This window comes from Arvicanthis niloticus, chromosome 13 (genome assembly GCF_011762505.2).
Source record: "Arvicanthis niloticus isolate mArvNil1 chromosome 13, mArvNil1.pat.X, whole genome shotgun sequence".
NCBI lineage: Eukaryota > Metazoa > Chordata > Mammalia > Rodentia > Muridae > Arvicanthis > Arvicanthis niloticus.
The window spans coordinates 48,238,340-48,260,213 of NC_047670.1; the positions used below are offsets into that span (position 1 = coordinate 48,238,340).

Below are 21,874 nucleotides of genomic sequence, written 5' to 3' on the forward strand. Positions count from 1 at the left end.
GCTTCTGGTACACATTCGGGTCGTTTTCAGTGGCACTGCTGTAGATGCTCTGTCTGCATTTAGACAAGGACAGCAGACTTACAGCCAAGCTCTCTTCCCTTCTCCCTGCTCCTCCTCCTTTTAATGCTTTTGGTTTTGGAAACTGAACCCAGGAGCTTAGGAATGCTAAACACGTGGTCAACTGTCACCTGCCACCTGCTTACAATGTGTGCTTAAGCTCTTCACTCTTTTAATGTTGCCTTTTCATGATCATATTTTTTTTCAAAGATAGGATTTCTCTGTGTAGCCCTAGCTGTCCTGGAAATAGTTCTGTAGATCAGGCTGGCCTTGAACTCACAGAGATCTGTCTGCCCCTGCCTCCTGAGTGCTGGAATAAAATGTCTGTGCCACTATGCCCAGCCTAGAATTTCTTAATTTTGTTATCATTCTTAATTTTATTATCATTTGGTTTGTTGGTTGGTTGGTTGGTTGGTTAGGGTTTTTTCTGGTTTGTTTTGTTCAGTTTGGTTAGTGCTACTATTTGTCTAGGGAATCTTTGCCTACATATAGGTCATGGAAATGCTGTCCTCTAAAAACTGGTGCTTTACTTTTTACACTTAGGGTTATGGCTCCTTTGAACTAGCCTCCCCCATTCCCTCTCCTTCACAACTAGAGACCACTCTCCTCTCTCTTTTAGCTACAGTCCCTTCATCCCCCTTTCCCACATAGCTACAGTCTCCTCTTCCCCGACTCCCTCAGAGATATGTACTGTCTGCTTTATGTATCTACTCCAGGGCTGTGCTTTCTTCATGGCAGCCTGGTGTCCAGTGCTGTGGAGCTCTGCCCTACTGGCCTGTTCTGTGTGGTGCAGAAAGGCAGCTGCTAGCTACATATGGCTATGAGCACTTCAACAGTATATGGTGCACTGAAGCATCTAAAGGATTGATTATTGATTTCACTTGATTTTTAATTACTTTAAATTTAAGTAAATTTCTCCTGTGGCAACTATGTTACACAGTCCAGGTCTACTGGGAGAAACAAGGCAATTTCACATAAATGAAAAAGCATCACTTTGCTAAACACAAGCCATAAAAGATGTATGGTGTTGAGTACATGGAAAGGGACTGATCGAATTTAAAGGGTACGAGAAGGATTTTCTCCAGAAGTGATGCTGGGCTAGAACTTGGAGCATGAAGAGGACATCAGCAGATAGAGCCTGGAAAACAGGGATGAGAAAAGTGGCTCTCGGACTGTGTGTAAAACCTCTGAGCAAAGAGAAGAGCTTGAATTTCAGGAATGTAAACATTTTCTGAAAGGGGTGTGTAAGTGCAGTGCGCCCATTCCTGCACAAATGCATGTGTATGTGTGAGTGTATGCGTGTGGGGCAGGGAAGAGGAAGGGAGGAGCTGAGGGAAAGAGAAAGGGAGAAGGAAAGACTTGAGGTTAGTTCTTAAGAGGCCTGGGCTATCAGTGTAGAAGCTAATCTGTGGGGAGGGAAGATTTTGTGTGGTAGTTGGGGAGCTTTTACATTTCATAATTTTTAAAATCAATGCTCTGCCTTGGAGCTTCCAGCCTTGAGCCTCTCTGGCTGCTTAAATGAAGGCACAATGCTTTTCCTATCAATTCTGATGCATGGATACAAGCCCACTGTGTGGAGTATCACTGTCCTTTAGTTTGTCCTTTGCATCACTGCCTTCTAGAGGACAAGTGTGGGGGAGGGGCTGGAACACGCCCACCTATTCTTATAAACAAAGCATTTCCACTTTAACCTCAAACTGATAATTCTCTGGGTTTGTTTCCCAAATTTTCAAATCTCAAAATAACCTATGCTAATTCAGGTATCTCTTGTGAGAATCGACATTGGCTTGTTTATGTTTCTCTTCCAGTAGAAGAATACATGTAAATGACATATAAAAAAGAATGGGGGGGGGTGGAGAGATGGCTCAAAGACTAAGAGCACTGGCTGCTCTTCTAGAGGGCCCAGGTTTAATTACCAGCACCTCCATGGTGGCTCACAACCTTCTGTAACTCCAGTCCCAGGGAATCTGACACCTTCTCACTTTCTTAAACACCCAGTACACATGTGGCACACAAACCTACAGACAAAACACAAACATTTTTTTAAAAAAGATAAGGTATCTGAGTAGGAACATAAGGCTCAGGTTAGCACCATCAGGACCACTGCTATGGTTATACAGCAACACTATTTGCCCAGGGTCAAAAGGGCAGTGATCAGGGGAACCTGGCCTTGACTAGTTTTCCCTCTAGAAAATTGGCTCAGACATATCTGGGATCTACACCCAGACCTCAGGCCTTTCAATCCTCTGAGACTTGATGTAATGGCCCTGCCCTCTCCTGCCCTGTCTTCTTCCTCCATGTATCCCAAGAGGTAATATGGATACATTGGGTGGTGTTACTGATGCCTGAAATAATCAGGAAATGAGAGTCAGTCTAATCACCTGAGGAGGAAGCCTAGTTGGCCCAGTTCTTCTCTCTTGTTCCCAAAATCCACCACAAGTGGACTTCAGGTGATGCTTCCTGTCCAGTTGACCCACCTGCTTAAGAAGTCTCCAAGTCTTAAGCACACTTGGCTCCTTGAGAAGCATGTCCAGCTTCTATAGTGACTTTCTAAGAAAGCTGCAGGCTTCTGTGGCCTGCCTGACACTGCCACACCTCCATGTTGCCCAGACTGGCCTCTGTTGAACCCATTTTTACACAGGCCCTGTTCAAGGGCCTTTATCTGGCAAGTAAAACCAATCATCCCAACACAGCCCTTGAACCCCAGCTGGCTTTATGATGTTGTCACTCCCCCCACCCCAACCCCACAGTAAGCAGGCACTGAGAGGTTCAAGCCCAGCTCTGTGCTGAATCCTGAGAAGAGACTCCCTAAAGGAAAATGGTGTTGACAAAGTGAAACAGCCATGGGGACTCACAGGAAATACCACCTCAGCCACTACAGATCACTAAGGACAGAACCCACAAGAGTTTGACAGAGGGTGGCTAACGCTGGACCCAAGGGCAGAGGGATGAGTATGAATGCAGATCCACCACTAGAGACAACATCAGATACACAGCAGCAACTCAGAACACCTGCTATAGAGAATGGAAGGAACCAGCAAGAGGAAATAGGAAAAGAGAATGCGTGAGCCCAAACTGCATGGGACCTTGCTCTGGAGAAGACTCTATAGATTAGAAGACGAGTTTGAGAAGGGAAGGCTAGAGACAGGTAGAATAGTTGCTGGGAGCCTCTAACAGTTTAAATAAAAGATGCCTAGCATGCCACCCTAGGCCGAGGGGAAGGATGAGGCTGCCGAGGAGAAACAACAGACACATCTGCAGGACCAGCAGGATGAAGATGAAAGTGCATCTCAGGTGGAACACAGAAGACCTCATCTGCAAATGGCCTCCATTAGCCTTCAAAAGAGGGCATCTGCTGAAAGGAAGGGGGCTCAAAGAAGACACAGTGAGAAGACCCAGGCTAGTGTTCACAGTGCTCAAGGAGTGAGCAGGTATTCACCATTGGGGAGTCCTGTTGTGACCCAACATGCAGACCCCCACGACATCACAGGTCAGAGTCCAGGAATGCACCACTGGCCCCTTCTCAAAAGGCACCAGCAGCAGCTCCAGAGCATAACGCTCACCATCCTTTCACCCTCTGACACCAGGCCTAGGAAGACAACCCATCATGAGCAGGGTCATTGCTCCATTAAAAAGGAAAAGCAAGCTGTCTGGCTGCCCACAGACAGTAATGCTACAGTGGTTCACCTCTGTACCCATCTAAAAACAGCTTTGTTTGCTCTCTGGGGGAGGGAGGCACAGCTAGACAAACATTTCTGTGTACAGGGCCGCCGCACTGCCTCATGACACCTTGGACAGATTGTCCACCTTTCTGGGACTCAGCTTCCTGTTTTATAAAACAAACTGATTAGATGAGATGCCATCTCTAGCCCGCTCTCTGGTCCATGAAGCTGAAGAGTCCCTCTTTCCCATACTGAATCTGAAATGCCATATTTAATTATTGGGTCCAATAGACACTGTTGGCAGGGAAGGCTGACATTTCTTTTCTAAAACCAAGAGCCAAAAAGCACAGAGAAATAGGAAATAGAATTAAATAATTAATCGGGAAGGAACCAAAAGGAGAGAACGTGTCCACTGTGCTCTCAGGCCTAGCAACTCCAGACAGCTGTTTCCACCCACAGCATCAGTCCCAATAAAATCAAAACACTAATGTATTGATCCTTCTGAGAACGCCTTGCTCACTAATGTGTCCTTCAGACAGAGAGAAACATGAAACAGCCTGACTTGATCTTCAAGATACCTTATGGAAAACTCCAGTGTAGAAATAACTTTTCAATCAGATCAGACATGGAAGACTGCTAGGCAAAAGTATTATGACAGATATGTCTACTTTGTTTCTTCTTTTAAAGACATTTTATTGTGAACTGTCACACTAATGGGGAAAATGCTATGAAATAAATGTGTAGATTCTGAGGATGCAAACACTCAGCACCAAGAACAGAATTCATTCATTCTCTCTCTCTCTCTCTCTCTCTCTCTCTCTCTCTCTCTCTCTCTCTCTTTCTCTCTCTCTCTCTCGATCCTGCCAGCTGACAGACAGGCTTGTTTTGCCTTGTGACCATGTAAACTATGACCTCCTCCTTCCCTGAGGTCAGCCTGAGCCTGACAGTGGCCCCTGTCTGTCTGACTTCATATTCCCACTCCCTAAGCAAGAGCCACAGACACTATAGTGTAGTTGCGCCTATCCTCAGATCTGGCATTTCATTATCTTTCATTAAAGCCCTTTCATTCTTGTCTCTTTGTAGGGGAGTGTAGTGTGTGTGTGTGTGTGTGTGTGTGTGTGTGTGTGTGAGAGAGAGAGAGACACAGAGACAGAGACAGAGAGACAGAGAGACAGAGACAGAGAGTCAGAGAGAGAGACAGAGAGAGACAGAGACAGAGAGAGAAACATTACCATCCCTAGCATTCTTAAACATGCTTTAGTAAAAAGCAGAAAAAGATGACTTATGCAATAAGTCCACATGGGGAGGAGAAAGAAGAGCTCCCCACAAACCCATCTTCAGGGCACTAACATGAAGTTTAGCTTTAAATAGAGGATGATAGATATGCATAACTAAGCATATTTAATCAAGACCTGTCCATCACTCATTTGCTTGTTTGGACGCAGGTTTGTCTCTCACTGTCTAGCCCTGGCTGGACTGAAATGTACTATAGAGCGGACTTGCATGGAACCTGCCGAGGCCTCTGCCTCCCACACCCAGTTTTGTTGTAATTACTCATAAGAGAACAGTTCTGCAGTGTTAAGTGTTCACATCAGGGTGTCCTCATCACCGCCTTCCCTATCCACCGTTCACAACAGGGTGCTGTCATCACTACCTTCCCTGTCCACTGTTCACAACAGGGTGTTGCCATGACTACCTTCCTTGTCCACTATTCACAACAGGGTTACCATGACTACCTTCCTCGTCCGCTGTTCACAACAGGGTGTTGCCATGACTACCTTCCCTGTCCACAGTTTCATCATCCCTCTTGACAATGCACGTGAGGAAATCTGCTCACATGACAGCAGAGTCTCCACAAGCCTGGATTGCATGCTATATTCCAGTGGTATATTTAATGGTGTTCCTATCCTCAGTCCAGTCAGGAGTCAAAGGTGGAGAACTCATCATGAGCCTCAGGTGTGTGACTAGGGACAATGCTACCTCACAGGAGTGCTGTGTTCTGATAGCAGAGGGAGTATACTCTGTGGCTATGTCTTACTTTGTCATGTGGGCACTCTCCACAAGCCAGCTCCTAGGAACTGCAAAAATAAACTTTCCACCGCATTTTCAATGGGCATCTGGGATACTTCTACCAGGTGAAAGCCACCTCACCAGCTTTCAGGTTCTCCAGAGACAGGGAGAAGAAGAAGGGAGAGTAAGCATCACTAATTATCACCTTCAAAATAACATTCTCCAACAGCGAACAGCTCCCTCCTGGAGCGTTAGAACATGCTCACTGAAACACAGGTATCAGGCTGCCGACTTCTGAGTACCTGCAGGCCTCTTTAGGACAGTCTCTGGCTCCGCACCGGTGCTGGTCCCCTCTGATCTCTTCCTTACTCTAGGTTTCCAGAAGTCCCTAAGACTCTGGAAAGACCCACTTCCTGTTCCAGACCCAGAACTAGCCACTTATATAAGAGGCACTGTTCTGAGCAGGAAGGGTGCTGAACACCATGCCTTGGGCATAAGCATAATCCACCGCTGCACAGCTGGCCAGATGCTCGGCTCTAATGCTAGACGCTGAGCACAGGGTGGGAGGTAGACAAGTGACAAGAGACTAACTTTTTTTTAATAGCCCAAAGATTTCTTACTGATACTTTCACTGTATCAATAAGATATAGTAAGCTGTAGGATGGGGTTGGGCATTTAGCTCAGTGGTAGAGAGCTTGCCTAGCAAGCACAAGGCCCTGGGTTTGGTCCTCAGCTCTGAAAAAAAAAAAAAAGTAGGCTGTAAGACTATTGAGTTCATATCCTTATACTTATTACCTTCTATTTTTTACATGAGAATTCTAGTTCAAGACCAGATTCCAGTGATGGAGATAAAGGGTCACGAGTGGATGGGGAGATGGCTCAGTAGATAAAGTGCTTGTGGCACAAGAATAAAAATCAGAGTTTGGATCCCCAGAACCCACTAAAGCCATGGGCATGGCAGTCTGCTGATAACCCCAGCACACAGGAGGAGAGAGGGAATTCCAGAACAACCTGGCTAGTCAGACAGCGAAAACAGTAAGCTCCAGGTTGAATGAGAAACACTATCTTAATATATAATAAAGGGCAATCAAGGAAGGTACCTCACATCAACCTTAGGCCTTGACATGGATACACATATGTGCTCCCCACACAATATCACACACACACACACAATCATGGGCTAGAAAAAGGGCTCTGTCAGTAGAGTGCTTACTGTACAAGTATTAGCATCTGACTTTAATCTCTAAAACTCACTTTAAAAGCCAAATCAAGTATCTTAGAGTTCTGTCATGTTAACACAAGCTAAAGTCATCTGGGAAGATGACACCTCAATTGAAAACATGCCCCCATCAGACTGGCCTGTAGAGAAGCCTGTGTGTAGACAACACTGTGGGGCACTTTCTTGACTGACAGCTAATGGAGAAGGGCTCAGTTCACTCTTGCTGTACTGTCCTTGGACAGCTGTTCTGGAGTATATGAGAAAGCAAGCTGAATCCAGGAAGAAGCCATGGTCTCTGCTTTAGCTCCCGCCTCTAGGTTCCTGTCTTGAGTTCCTGTCCTGACTTCCATTGATGATGGCCTATATTCTGTGAGGTGAAATAAACCCTTTCCTCCCCAAGATTTTCTGGGGCTTTTTTTGATGGGGATTGGTTTTGGTTTTATTTGTATGTTGGTTGGTTGGTTGGTTGGTTGGTTGGTTGGTTGGTTTTGTTTTAATAAGTGTATATTTGTGTAACACATCCATACCTAGTGCCTGTAGATGCCATAAGAGGGAATCAGATCCCCTAAACCTGGAGTTACTGGTGGTAGTGAGCCACCAGGTGGGTGCTGGGAATTGAACCTAGGTCCACTGAAAGAGCAGCTAGTGCTCTTACCTGCTAAGCCTACGTCTCTCCAGCCTAAGTCAGTTTTGTTCAGAGTTTTATTACAGGAATAGAAACCTAGCTAAGACAGTATGTATTTGTAATCTCACAGGCAAGTCACCCTAGTCTATTTGGTATTTCAAGCCAGTGAGAGACCCTGCCTCAAAAAAAGATGGATGATCCAGGCATTGTGGTACATATCTTTATTCCAGCACTCAGGAGGCAGAGGCAGGTGGATCTCTAAGAGTCCAAGGCCAACCTGGTTTACTCAAGTTTCGGGCCAACAAGAGGCACATAGTAAGATCTTGTCTCAAAAAAATTAAAGCAAAGGTGGATGGTACCTCAGAAATAACACCCAAGATTATCCTCTGGCCTTCACATGAGCATATACACACATGCACAAATACTTGTGTACAGACATATACCACACATGCACCCTCACACATATGAACATACCAAAACAGTCAATCATTACTTTACTTCACAATAATATACACTTAGGAATTATTAATCCCAGTGTTAACCTTAATGATATAATTACTGACATCAGCTTAAAAAGTACTTGAACACACAGTATCCTTCCCCCACTGCTTTTTAAACCAGCATAGTGTGTACATACTGTTAAGAGCCAATGCCCATGACATGTACATTCTCCTTCTAACACCTCCTGAGTCTTGGTCCTTGATGCTCACAGTCTTTGTGACATTGTCTCTCTAGCTGTCTTGCCAGCCCCACCAAGTCTTCAGAAGCTTCAAGAAGAAAATATTGACAGCATAATGCTTGCTTTCCTGTATCCTGGCAATTATTCTTGACTCTTGATTGCTGAGACTGGAGGCTCTGGGCCTGAAAATCCTGGCTCCCATTTCATTACATGAGAATCTAAATACATGTTGTTCTATTGGGTTTGGGCAGATTCTGCCCCTGTCAAAAACTCCAGTGATAATCAGATCTCCATTATTTCATAAATCACTTAGTATTTTGGCTTGAAGTCTAGTAATTGTGTTAGAGTGTCTCGGGCTCCCTGGGTCAGTGTTCTCATGGATACAGTAGACTGTTCAATAAAGATGTCAAGGATTTAATTTCACTTGAGGACGTTTTCTTGAAATCTGGTTAAGAGGCTGTAGCCTTCTACTCTTGCATCTCTTGGTGATCCACAAGGATGCATGCGCAGCTGATATACATGCACCTGTGCTGGGACAGGTGATGCATGTGTACCTGTTCTGGGTCTTCTTCATCTTCTCCCACTTCCCCTTCTTATACTTCTTCAGTTTTCCTCCTCTTTGTCTTCTGAGTCCCCATCACTCACACAAGACCAAAAGCTCTGCTTGAGTTTTGCATTCCCTCCTACGTTCTTGCCATCCCAATGCTGAGATTTTTCTAACTTGGAATTATGTTCCTCTACAACTGGAATTGTTTCTTGGTGTCTTTTGACTAATTTGAAAGGACTTTACAAATCTTCTTCACTGTGCACCCCAGAACATTGCAAGATGTACTGGTAGGCTGGAGAGATGGCTCAGCAGTTACTTAGGAGCACTGACTGCTCTGCCAGAGGTCCTGAGTTCAATTCCCAGCAACCACATGGTGGCTCACAACCATGTGTAATGGGATCCGATGTACTCTTCAAGTGTGCATCTGAGACAACTGCAGTATACTCATATAAATAAAAAATAAATAAATCTTTTTTTAAAAAAAATGTATTGGCATGTTCTGCTACATGAGATTCCTCTGTCACATTGCATAGGGCTTGACCTCTATCCTTCCCGTCAGCCATCTTTACTGAGCTGGTTGACATTAGGAGAGATGGCTCCCAGCTGCCCTGACTTTGAAAAACATACACTTTTTTTCTATGCTCCATGGTGTTCTGGTCATGAGAGTTCACATTCTGCTTGGTGGCTACCCACATGCAGCTCTGTCTTCCTGTTACTTTATATGCTACCCTGTATCAATTCCTACAGCATCTACTCAGTCAGGCCCTCATTCTTCTAGAAGAACTTAGCACTCATATGCTCCTGGAATACAAGAGCCCTGTACATAACATGTTCCAGTTGCTATTCTGGATCTGACCAAATAAATGGCCTCAGGCTATTCAGGGACAGCTGGTCCGTCGCCATCAGCTACCAAGTTCCTGTTTCCTCTTATGTGATACTGAGGCCTCTCAGCTGCCCATGGTTTTGATGCACTTGTTCATGTTGGAGTCTCCAAGGGACCCTGATGTTTGCTTTAGCTACACATTTTGCCTAAGGGGGTTTGGTTCCCCTGTATTTGTTTGGTCTCCTTTATTAAGCAACCTAAAGACGCACAACAACTAAGACAGCTTATCACCATCCATCCATTCCATTGTAAACATAACATTCCAAGAAATCAGAAATTTCTGGTTGTTGTAAAGCACTTTTGAGTTGAAAGGTTCCTCCTACCCTGGAGGAAGATAAACGCTGCCCCAGAATCTATAGACTCAGGAGGCCACTGGCTTTGAGAATTCACTTTAAAAATCAAAACACAATCAAATCAAAGCAGTAGTCTGCGGCAGCAACTTTTCCTTCCTGCTTTTGTGTTTTTTTTTTTTTTTTTTTTTTTTTTTTGGTTGTTGATGGTTTTTGGTAGTTTTTTTTTTTTTTTTTTTGGGGGGGGGGTAGGGGGTTGTTTGTTTGTTTAAATAATAAACATACCGAAAAGCTGTAAGACTGAAATGAAGAATGACAGACCCTTCACCAAAAGCACTAGTGTTCGATAATCTGATGTGTTTGTTTTCTATATTCATATTCACACCATCTTTTCTGCCCTGAATCATATCAAAGAAGGTGTAAGCATAATTACCTCTCCCTATAGTTGTTCTGAATGTGCTTCCTAGGATGCAGTTCATTCTGCTCTTGCTTCATTATCGCTTTCAATGCCCCTGTCATCGACACAACGGCATTGCCTATTATGTATACACATCCAATTTCCCCACTGTCTTGAAACTTGGATGCAATTAAGAATTACACAAAGCCTTTGACTATTGTATTTCTTCAACCTCCGCTGACAAGGAACAGTTTTCCTGTTTCCTTTTATAAAAATCAGGAATTGTAGTAAAACTTATTTATAGAAATGTTGGAAATTTTAAACAGGAACAGATACAATGACACAGGCTGATAACCACAGTAACTTGAGTAGCTGAGGCAGGGGAATCACAAAGTCAAGCAGGCCTGCCTAGGCAACTTAGTGAGAACCTGTCTCAAAATTTTTAAAGAGAACTTTTTTCAATGACTAGGGATATATTCCTCAACGAGGCAACTCTTATCTAACACACACAAGGCCCTACTATATTCAATCCCCATAGCACACCCCATACCACCCTCCAAAAATCAAATGAATAACAACAATCACAAAGTGGGAAGCCCAGCTTTCACACACAGATCTGATCATGTTCAATAGCTATTATGCCTCTTCCTATCTGTCTGTTGCCTGCGCTGAATCCAGTATCGCAACAGTGCAACATCTATATTGCTGTAAGCTCACAAAGCTATTTCAGTAGCCAGAGCTAATGTGAGCTCATGCCTGAGGAAAAAACTAAGCTCAGTTTCAAGTTTCTGAGACAGTCCAGTTAGGAGCTACAGGGATTCCTCTCCCAGATCCCATGGGCAACAAATAAGTCTCTGCCATGAACTCACAGCTGTCTCTAAACAAAGGCTGAATGATATCCAGGCAACTTCTCAGAACTCAACAGAGTGCTGTGTGTCCCACTTGCTGGGTAAAGGTCTCTGCCATTGTTCTATGATTGCTGTGTAAACAGCCCGGGCAGCCACTGATGGATGGGTATCAGCAAAGATGTACTAATAACCATGTTGCTACATCTAACTGACCAGGTATTAAGTCAGCCCCTAGGAAACCGTAATTCTAGTGCTGATTTAATTCTGTTTTACAGGATCAAAGCAGTTTTCCCAGATGATAAATCTCAACCTACCTTAGCCTGTGGTAAACAGGAATAGTCTATGGACCGAATAAATTCAGGAAAGCAACAAAACACAGGGAGCCGAAGTTTCCACCAAGAGGCCTCTCTCCTCCTAAGTGGCAACCTGACACCAGGGGACAGCGGCAGAGGGCCGCTCCAGTGCCTTACTGTGAGTCTCCATGCAAACCTCAGGTAGAAGACATTGCCTAGATACATTCCAGGGACCACATCTGAGGAAAACATACCAGCAAAAGGACTCTGAATGGAGTCTTGGGACTAAATAACATTCACTCTGCCAAATCCCTCCTTTTGGGGGTTAAAAAAGTTGACCATAAATAACCTTCTGTCTACAGACTGAAAACTCAGCAGGGTGAGGCAGGTTACAAACCAACAAAAAGAAAGAAAAGGCCTATCTGTCAGATTTGGCTTAGGTTCTAGGAATTAAGTCCGCAGCTCTGTGCCCTTTGGTCAAGTTCTCTGCACTGAGCTACACCCCCAGCCCAAAGCAGGTTCCCCCATGTGATATCTGATGTTTACATGTTCTGATATGTTAAATCCACTGGGCTTTTTCCATTTCTAGCATATCTGATATTTATTTTCCTGTCCTTGCTAATAATATAAAGAGACTGTTACAGAGTTTCAGAGATGGCATTTTAACCCTGGGGGACAAACTTCAGGAAGGAATGATAGACTCAGCTCGCAGCCAAAGCCCTTACTGCTTAATGTGAGGCCAAAGGACATGGGACCCTGGTAGGAAGCAGTGGCTCACAGCATGAGATACACAGCAGAGCTCTCATCCTCAGTGCGTGACCACACATCAAGAAGACAGATGCCTGCAGCCCAGGAAGAAAATCCTCACCAGGACCCAAATCCTCTGGAACCTTGACGTGAACTTCCCAGTCCCCCAACTATAAGAAATGTCTATGGTGAATGCTGTCTATGGTATTTTGTTAAGGTGACCTGAGCCAACACAGAGTAACAAGGGGAATTTTTACACACCAACTGTTTCAACAAAACCACAAGGCAGCTAATTTCTATATCCTTCACACATGGACTTGAGATCAACAACAACTCCTTAAAGATGCCTTTGGGGGGACAGTCTTCACAAGAATGAACATGAGTACAACCTGGAACCCCACAATGAGGGGAGGTGGAAGGGGAAACATATACACATATACACATATACACCCTTGACCTCTTCACAGCCAAGATGCAGGGCTGAAGAAGTCAAGACCTCTGATCCTATTCCAAAGCAAAGTGACAGATGATGAGTGAGTGACAGACAGGGTCAGCAGTGAGCGCAGAAGAGTAGGGACTGACTCTACCTGGGTAGATGCAGCGAGGTAGGCCTTATTGCAAGAGATGCTTGGCCTGCAAGGAGAATACAATGCAGGTCATGCAAAGCTGTGAGCAGGGCCACTGGGTAAGCCAGTATAGCTGCAGAGGCCCTGCGGAAGCAGGCTGAATAGGTAGTTAAATGGGCAGAGATCAGGAAGCTGGAGACTAGTCACAGAGGATAAGATATAACGGTAATTTCCCATGACAGAAGAATAAAATCCTTAACTCATCTTCTGCTTGCTCTCATCCAACACAAGAGCATTAATATGCAAAGAGGCTAAAAGAGACTGACCTCAAAACAGAGTCCCAGGACTGAGATGATGGCTCAGTGGGGGGAGAGTCTTGCAGTGTAAGTATGGCAACCTGAGCCCAATCCCAGCACCCACATCAAAGTTTTAGTTCTAGCACTGAAGGCAGAGGCAGGTGGATTCCAGAGGCTCGCTGACTAGCCAGGCTAGCTAGTGTGACAACATTCAGCTCTAGTGAGAGACTCTTTCTCAGGAGACAAGGCAGAGAGCGAAAGAGGAGGTCACCTGAAGTCCTGCTCTGGTCATGTATGTGCATATGTCTGTGCTTTTATGTGCACATGTGTGTGTGCACAGATATATACATGTGCACATACAAGCACATATATAACATACACAGAGGGGTGAAAAGTTTATTTCCAGAGAGACAGAGACAAAAGACACCTAGGCTCTGGGCTACTGTACCTGCTATAACCCTTGGGGCTTTCAGGCTCACATCTTTGATTTCACTATAGGACCCTCTCAACTAAAGCAAACTGGATCTGAGTTACATTCCACATCTGTAGGGTCCCAACCACTCATTCCTGTGAGAGACACTGAGAACTCTTACACTTCCAATTCCTCACAGCCCTAGAAATATTGTATCATGTTGTGGACTGAATAGCTCTGCCTTCTTCCAAAATTTTCATGCTGAAGCCCGACTAGCCAAAGCAACTGTATTAAAGACATGCTATAAGCAGGCAGTAGTGGGTAAGCGATGATGTCATAAGGCCATGGCCCTCATCCAGGGAAGCAGCCTTTTTACAAAGAGGAAAGAGTATGAGAGAGATACACTCTCTACTATGTGTGGTCACAGCCAGAAAATGGCCATCTGTGGATCAGGAAAAGAGCCCGAAACGCTGACCTCAGGCCACAGGTCCATAAGGAGCAAAGGGCTGGTATAAGCCATGTTGTCCAGGATCTTGCAACAGTAGCCTGAGCTGAGTCATACACCCAGCCAGGCCCCCAGTGTCTGGATCTAGGCTTCGTAACTTGGTGTAAAGAGTCTGAACTACTATGCCTAGTCAGTCTGAGCTCATGCTGTGAGGAATTCCCACTGTCCCAGACTGCTAGACAAACCACAGGCTCTGAAGGAACACTTTATCATAGCAGCCACAGCGACACTGAAAACTGCAATTTTTACATTCCACACATTTCAGTTGACCTCCCTGCAAATGACAACAAAATAGTCAGTAGGGGGGCAGATTAAGAACCATTTTGTTGAAATACACTCTCATTACTTCAGATACACACAGTAACTCACTACTAATGTATGGCCACAAGTCCAGGCAGCTGGAGCTAATGACTGGCAAGAAAATGACTGACATGTGGGCAGGCTCACCATCACTCAGGTCCTGGAGGAGATTCTCCTGGCAAGAGAAATCCAGCTTTGCCTTGATGTTGATGGTGAAGGTAGCCACCTTCCCGGGCTGCAGGGGGAACTGGGCCAGCGTTTCTTCCAGTTTCCAGCTCAAGAAGTCCCCATACAACTTCTCTGCAATGAGAACACAGAAGTGAAGAGGATATGCTCCAGGCAGCTGAGGCTCACCTGTCCCCAGGAGAAACAAAGGCAAAGGAAAACCCCAGCACTGCATGGTGAATGATCAAAGGCCAAGGCCTCCCAGAATCAGGAGACCATGGGGTATTGCAGAGTTGCATGACACCCTGTCTCAAACAGAAAGAAAGATGGGAGGGAAGGAGGGAGGTTGGGAAGGAGGGAGAAAGGGAAGGAGGGAGGGAGAGAGGGAAGAAGGGGAGGGAGGGACAGTGTGTATACTGGGATCACAGCCCTGAACTTGAACTCCAATACTGGTCCCTTCAGCTCTTTGATTGAGGACAGTCACACTTCCTCTGTCACCCCAAGAGGGCTTGTCAGTAGATGGAGCCAAGTTGAATTTTGTGAGGTAAAATGGGGCTATGTAACATCTCAATACAACGGCCTAGAACCTGGGAAGTGCTTCAGTGTGGGACACAAAGGCTGCTCCAAGCCACTATACCCATCCCACTCAACCGATGAACTGTCAGCACAGAGAAATGGACAGCCTTGGCTCTGGGGACACAGAGATAAGGAAGGTGTGGCCTCTGCTCTGTAAAGGATAAGGGCCTGATGGAGGGCAGAGCTGGACAAAAGCAGATGGGTTTCTAAAACTGCTCCAAATGAGAATCCAGCTTCCACTCAATATGATGCTTCCTGAAGAAATTCTGTTCCTGTTGCACACCAAACAGGTTTGATAACTATGCTGAATTAATCAATTACCTAGAACTAAACAAAAACTCACTATCCACTTAGAGTCGCAGAAGCAGCTCTCTCAACCACCTCTCCTCTCAATCAAGATATATAACTAACATGGCAGAGAGAATACCTCAGAAAACTATGAACACAGTACTCTTCTTGCCTGCTTGGGTGGCTTTTTGTTTCTTAAAAGGGTTTCCTCTGAGACCACAGTTGTGTTTAAATGAACTATGAAGGTTCCCAGCCTTCCACACCCTGGCTGGGTACTGTCTGAGGACACAGCCTGTGCAAGATGGGCAGGTGCATCCATGAACAGGAGACCATAGACCATGTGACCAAATCCACATGGTCCCCGTCTGAATAGGTCCCTGCCAACTTTCATACTTCAGGCAATAGAGATGGGGACAGGCAGGCTCCCGCCAGCAGCTGCACAATAGGCTCCTCTCTATGTTCACTTGTTGAACCCTACACTAAGTCTGGGAAATGGTACCTACTTTAGCCTTAAGTGGTGGGCTTGTTTCATTTCAGAGACACGACACACCAAGCATGCAAACAGCCTTCTGGAAGGGTAACATAAAAACTTCTCCAACCCTAACTTCTGCACCGCCCCCCATCTCATTTCCTTCCAATCTGCACCGCCAGTGAGCCAAGCACACACTGTTTGTGAGGCATGTCACCCTGTCTAGATATCAGCTTGTATTGTAAACTTCTCCAGCATGACCCCAAAATCTGCTATTAAAATGCCAAACTAGACGAAACAACACTGCCATCCTGTCTGTGTGCAAGCGGGCACCGGGCTGAATGTCTTTTAGTCATTTGTGAGTTTTGACATCTTCTGAGCAAGCACAGCTGCAGGTCCATTCTCTGTGGTCAGTCACACGGAGCTAAAACAACACAGGGTATTCAGCCAGAGCTCAGTGAACACATGCCTGACTCCCACATTGAACTGTGAGCTCCTGAGGACAGGACCCATGCATTATTCATGTGCTGGCACAGCAACTGCATAGAATGTAAATAAATGTCTGACTGTTGAAGAACACAGAATCAAGCAAGGTAATTGAAAGCCACCAGATATGGTGGAAGTAGCATGGTCAGTTCTTTTGGAAGGGGCTGGAGAGTCCTCAGCAAAAGGTAATGTGCATTGTACCTAGGAATGAAGGCCTGATCTGTGGATCAAGGAAGGCATCAGGGGTCAGCAAGATTCTAAGCACATGCATGTGTTCACAGACAGGCAGGTGGAGGCCTGGTCAAACCACATGAGGCCCCCATGACCACCATGAGCCAAGGTGGGGAGACAGGAGCTGGTTAAGAAGAGGAACTGGTAGACAGAGGACAGACAGGTACCCAGCAGAGGCAGCAGAAGAGGCAAGAGTGAGATTTCCCTATGGCCTCTGTCCTGGCCTCCGCTTTTGTAGACATGCTCCACCTGCTCACAGTCCAGTGTGCTGGCACACTCCGAGCTCCCTGGGAACCCCCAACTTGCTGCCAACCTGCTCCTTAAAGCATAATGTCTAAAACACAGTGGGTATCAGATAAAGACCATATGTAAACCAGAAAACCAAAAACAGGTCTACAGCAAGTAACAGGTAAATAAAAAAACAAAAAACAAAAAACAAACAAAACAAACAAACAAAAAAAAAAAAAAAAAAAAAAAAAACCCAAGCTCCTGGACTAAATTAAAGGGTTAGCCAGGCATAATGGTTCACAATAAAACACCCTAGCCCCAGCCTCTGGGTATGGGAGGCTGAGAGCAGGAGGATTGCCAAATGAGGCTAGCCTGGGCTACATCACGAGTTCTAGGCCAGCCTGGATAACAGAAAAAGACTATGTCTCAATAATAACAACAACAACAATAATAATAAATAAAGAACGAAGGTGTTGGAGTGTAGCCCAAGGTTAGAACACTTTCCTGGCATACACAAAGTCCTGGGTCCAACACCTGGCAAAACACACACACATACACACACACACACATACACAAAGGAAAGAAAGAAAAAGACAGTAAAGAATAGGAAACAGAATGAACAGTGTGTAGCTCAGTGATGGAATGCATGCTTAGCATGGTCAGGGGCCTAAGTTTGATCCTTAGCACCATAAAATGATGCCCACAACTGAGTGCTGGGCTAAGAGATGCTCGGGAAGGCGGCAAGCAAAGTGGTGTTTCATAAGACAACAGTGACAGCAGCAACAGCAGCCTGCAGGAAGCACTCCTGTTTCCTGAGCACTTGACAGTGTTAGGGCTGTGCACAGCTGTGCCTGCTGCCTCCTGTGTGTCACCATAAACAGAAGAGTGGCACAGAACCATCTCAAATGTGAGCAAAGGCTGCCACCAAAGCAAGGAACGTGGTGCGGTGAACGTGGTGCCCTAAACGGCAGGGCTACTTAGAACCCAAGCAGGTGAGACTCTGCAGGCTGTAGTGTCGACTAAGGCTAGTCTGACCTTGGAGGCTTCTGGCTTGTTCACACTGAGCTACCGTAGCCAGCTCTCAGCAACACATCTACCCGCAAGAAGCAAACAAGCGGGGCCCTCCTCACTTCCATGACACTCGGCTCTCTTACGACACAAAGCAAAAACCAGTCTACAATATTGATTTTTTAAAACCTCACCCTGCAAGGCCATAATGTTAAAAACAGTAATTATATAAAAATAGCATAACGACTCGGAAACGGGCTGGGCCCAAAAGACAGGAAATCAGTGGGGTGACTGACGTCTGTATGGCGCTGCAGACAGCTCATTACTGGACTCCTGGGCCCTGTGACTGCTCTGGTCCCAGGTTCCATGTGGACAGGAACAGGGGTCGAGGGAGGGAGGGCTGCCCACTCCACTCCCTGGCCGAGCAGCTGTTCTTCTCTACTTCCCACTGCTACTGTTTCAAGGCTCCATGAGGTCTTACACACCCAGAAGTATTCAATTTCACCATCCTAGAAATTTACTCTCTAAGGACAAGGAGGAAGGACCACCATCTTAGGAAAAAGAGCTGGAGCCAGAAAGCCTGTACAGACACCCGCCTTCTTCAAGTGTGGCACATACAATGGCTTTTCTGAAGTCACCTTGACAAACCTGTGAGTGGGTTACTAGACCTGACAGACCATGTGCTGACTTTGCGCATTCTAGGCCAGCATAGCAGTGGTCACTGCTTGCCTGAGAGGTGCCAGCAAGGCTCTGGCTACCAGATGTGTGCATCTGGTCTGGAAGCTTGAGAAGAGGGATTCCCCCAGTGGAGATCACAAAGTCTCCTTGCTGAACACAGGACAAGCAGTCGACAGTGAGCAGGAGCAACAGTGGGAGAATGTGCAGGCTGGGCTGTCACCCACACGCTCCCACAGGGGATTGTACGGGGAGAGTGAAACATCAGCAACCACCCATGCCCCACACAACTGAAGGCCAATAACCAAGATCCTTGAGAAGCCCTGGGTGCAGCCCAGCCCTTTCTTACCAAGCATGAGGCTTATTTGAGAGGTTTACTACACTACTGACTTCTGTATTCGGTTCTGCAGATTAACGAGTGACACATTAAGCCCATGGGTAGGGAACAGCTGATTTCCTTCCGGTACCAAGTGATGAAAGTATTTCTAAGACACAGCTCAGGGGTAATTCAGAGTGAAAAGAAGGCTCTGTGGCTGCAGCAACACAGAAGCTGAACGTCCCAGGCATCAGAGCCGACCTTGATTTCACGCTCTACAAGTGGGCCTTTCTGTTTTTATCTCTTCCCGGCATTACTGGCTACAGAATGGAATGACCAAAGGGGTTTTTCAAAATCAAACAGGGTGGTCTGTGTTTTAGAAACAACACACAACAGAAATCAGTAACACAGTCAGTGCCCCTTGCAGCTCCTTGCGGCTCCCCACTGCAGCGTCTGGAATGGTGGTCACAACCCCAAGGCTAGGGCTTCACTTAGTGTCATCAGGGAAGCCGGGGATTTCACACTGAGAACAGAAGGGACACTGCTTTAAGCCTTCACCACCTGAGAAGCTTCTTGTTGCAGGAACACTACACTACGCTGTAAGAAAAGCAAGGGACACACAGCATCACACCCGGCCAAAGCCCAACAGAGACTTCACGTCCTGGTAAAATATTCGACTCTCAGCAGGCATGTGTATTGTAGCCTTTGGCATGACAGAAGTGACGGATGTAAATTTTGTGTTTTTAAAGAGCAATCTGCTGGATGTAGTTTTTTTTTATTATTATTTTATTTTGTGAAGGTCAATTTTTAAGCTCACATAGGCAGGTGTCCTTACACTTGTTAACTAAAGAATGTCAGCGGTCACCTGGATGGCATGGCCCAGGAGTCCGAGTTCAAGGATGAGAGCATGGAAAGGACTGTCCAGTTCTGCCTTGCCTGAAAGTGCCACCAATTTCTAGCTGTGGTGTTTACTAAGTGTCACAGGAATCATACACAGGTGATTAATTAATATAAATCAACACAGCAGAGCATCAAAGCTGGGAAAGGGTGAATTAAGTATGGGAATGTTTGGTTTAAGTCTAAGTGAGCTGATAATTTTATTAACTTTTGACTGTTTGCAATATGACAGGAAACTAGGCTGCCTTCATACTTATGATTAAAAGCATCAGATGTGATGTCAGGAGATGGCATGTGGCCAGTGGAGGTGTCTCTGACAAGATATTTCCCAAGAAATCATACACTAAGCTTCATTAATGTTAAAAGTAAGTATTTGCAGAATCAGACTTCTGGGTTTTCGATTTGGGCCAAGAGTCTAGGTGGTAAACATGGATCCTCCCTGAATTTAAACTAAATTCTGCCTTTTGACTGTCTCAGTAACTACTTCTGAGTTACAAACATATGTTGCTTGACACAACCTGATATACTATTTACGCCTTGCATCATAGAGCAAATATGTTAAAATAATGTTGAACATTAGCAGGTGTTTTCACACATCTGACTTGGGTGCTTAAGCACCTACATGGGAACTAGAAACTTGCCTCTACTTTTAAATAATTTGTTATAAGACTTGGCAATAAAAAAATAAATAAATTGATGCTGTTTAAAAATAAATAAATAAATTCAGAGAGTGAAGACACTGTCCCAGGGAGATGACATTCTGAGTAAAACACATGCCACAAAGCACGTGGACCTCAGTCCAAATCTTCAGAACCCATGTAAAGCCAGGCACAGTGGCATGTGTGCCTATAACCCTGGTGCTCCTGCAGAGCTGTAGGAGGCAGGCAGGGAGGTGAGAGGCAGGCAGGGAGGTGGGAGGCAGGCAGGGAGGTGGGAGGCAGGCAGGGAGGTGAGAGGCAGGCAGGGAGGTGGGAGGCAGGCAGGGAGGTGGGAGGCAGGCAGGGAGGTGAGAGGCAGGCAGGGAGGTGGGAGGCAGGCAGGGAGGTGGGAGGCAGGCAGGGAGGTGAGAGGCAGGCAGGGAGGTGGGAGGCAGGCAGGGAGGTGGGAGGCAGGCAGGGATGTAGGAGGCAGGCACAGGAGAATCCTTAGACACTCACAGGCCAGCTAGCACAGTGTACAACAGCAGACAATGTAAGAGTAGAAGGAAGGTTAGGACCAACACTTGGGGTTGTCCTCTGACCTCCACACCTATGCCCATATGAACACATACCCATATGCACATATACCATAAATACATACATATACACATTATATGTGCACAAAAATAAGATTTTTTTAATTGAAAAAAAAAATGGGACCTGTAGATAGGTTCAGTGGTCAAGAGCACTCACTGCTTTTGCAGCAGGTGAGTGTTTGACTACCAGCACCAGTATCAGGTTGCTTAAAAATGCCTATGACTCCAGCTCCAGGGACCTGGTCCTCCCTTCCTGGCCTCCATAGATACCAACATACTACACACCTATCCACATACTTGCAGAGGTACATACACACACACACACACAAAATTAAAAATTAATCTTAAAGCAAAAAAATAAAAGATGGCTAGGATGTGTATTGGTGTTATGTTCCCACCTGTTTGGTTTGGTTCTGTTTGGCTTGCTTTGGTTTTGTTCTATGGTTTGTGGTGCTAGGGATCAAACTCATGAAGCCACACCCTGATCTAGGTCAAACTTGTGTGTGTGTGCGCGCGCGCGCGTGTGCGTGCGCGTGCGTGCGCGTGCGTGTGTGTGCGTGTGTGTGCGTGTGTGTATTCTGACCACTCTTTCACCATCTGTGGGAAAGAAACACATTTTTCCTGATTTTGTCTTCATCACAATGAACTCTGTGGCACTTTAAGCAAAGGCAGAAAAACCTTTCACAACCTAGAAAGAGTCTGTGACAAGTGAGTTGGGATCAGAAGGGTGTACCCAAAAGTAAGATAAACCTTGTCTTCAAACAGAGTGGCTACACTACATCTGTATGGCAGGAACCTGTGAACAAGGACCCTAGACCCAGTAAAGCCCAAAAGACAGTCTAGGCCCAAGAAAGGTTACACGACCCTTACATTACTGACTCTCACCACACACCGAGAAGCAAAAGACCTTTCTCGTGGGGCTTGTGATAAATGTCTCAGGACAGGAGAGCCAGGAGCAGAAGAGA

The 21,874-nt window shown here is 45.7% G+C and overlaps 1 protein-coding gene across 3 annotated transcripts in view; it reads right to left on the reverse strand.

Moving 5' to 3' along the window:
- Positions 1–21,874, reverse strand: part of Trappc9 (trafficking protein particle complex subunit 9) — a 458,815-nt gene that overhangs the window by 326,337 nt on the left and 110,604 nt on the right. For all 3 annotated transcript variants that reach the window (XM_076911449.1, XM_076911450.1, XM_076911451.1), the window contains one exon: positions 14,484–14,636. In XM_076911449.1, coding sequence (XP_076767564.1) covers positions 14,484–14,636 — 153 coding nt within the window. The remainder of the gene's footprint in view (positions 1–14,483; positions 14,637–21,874) is intronic.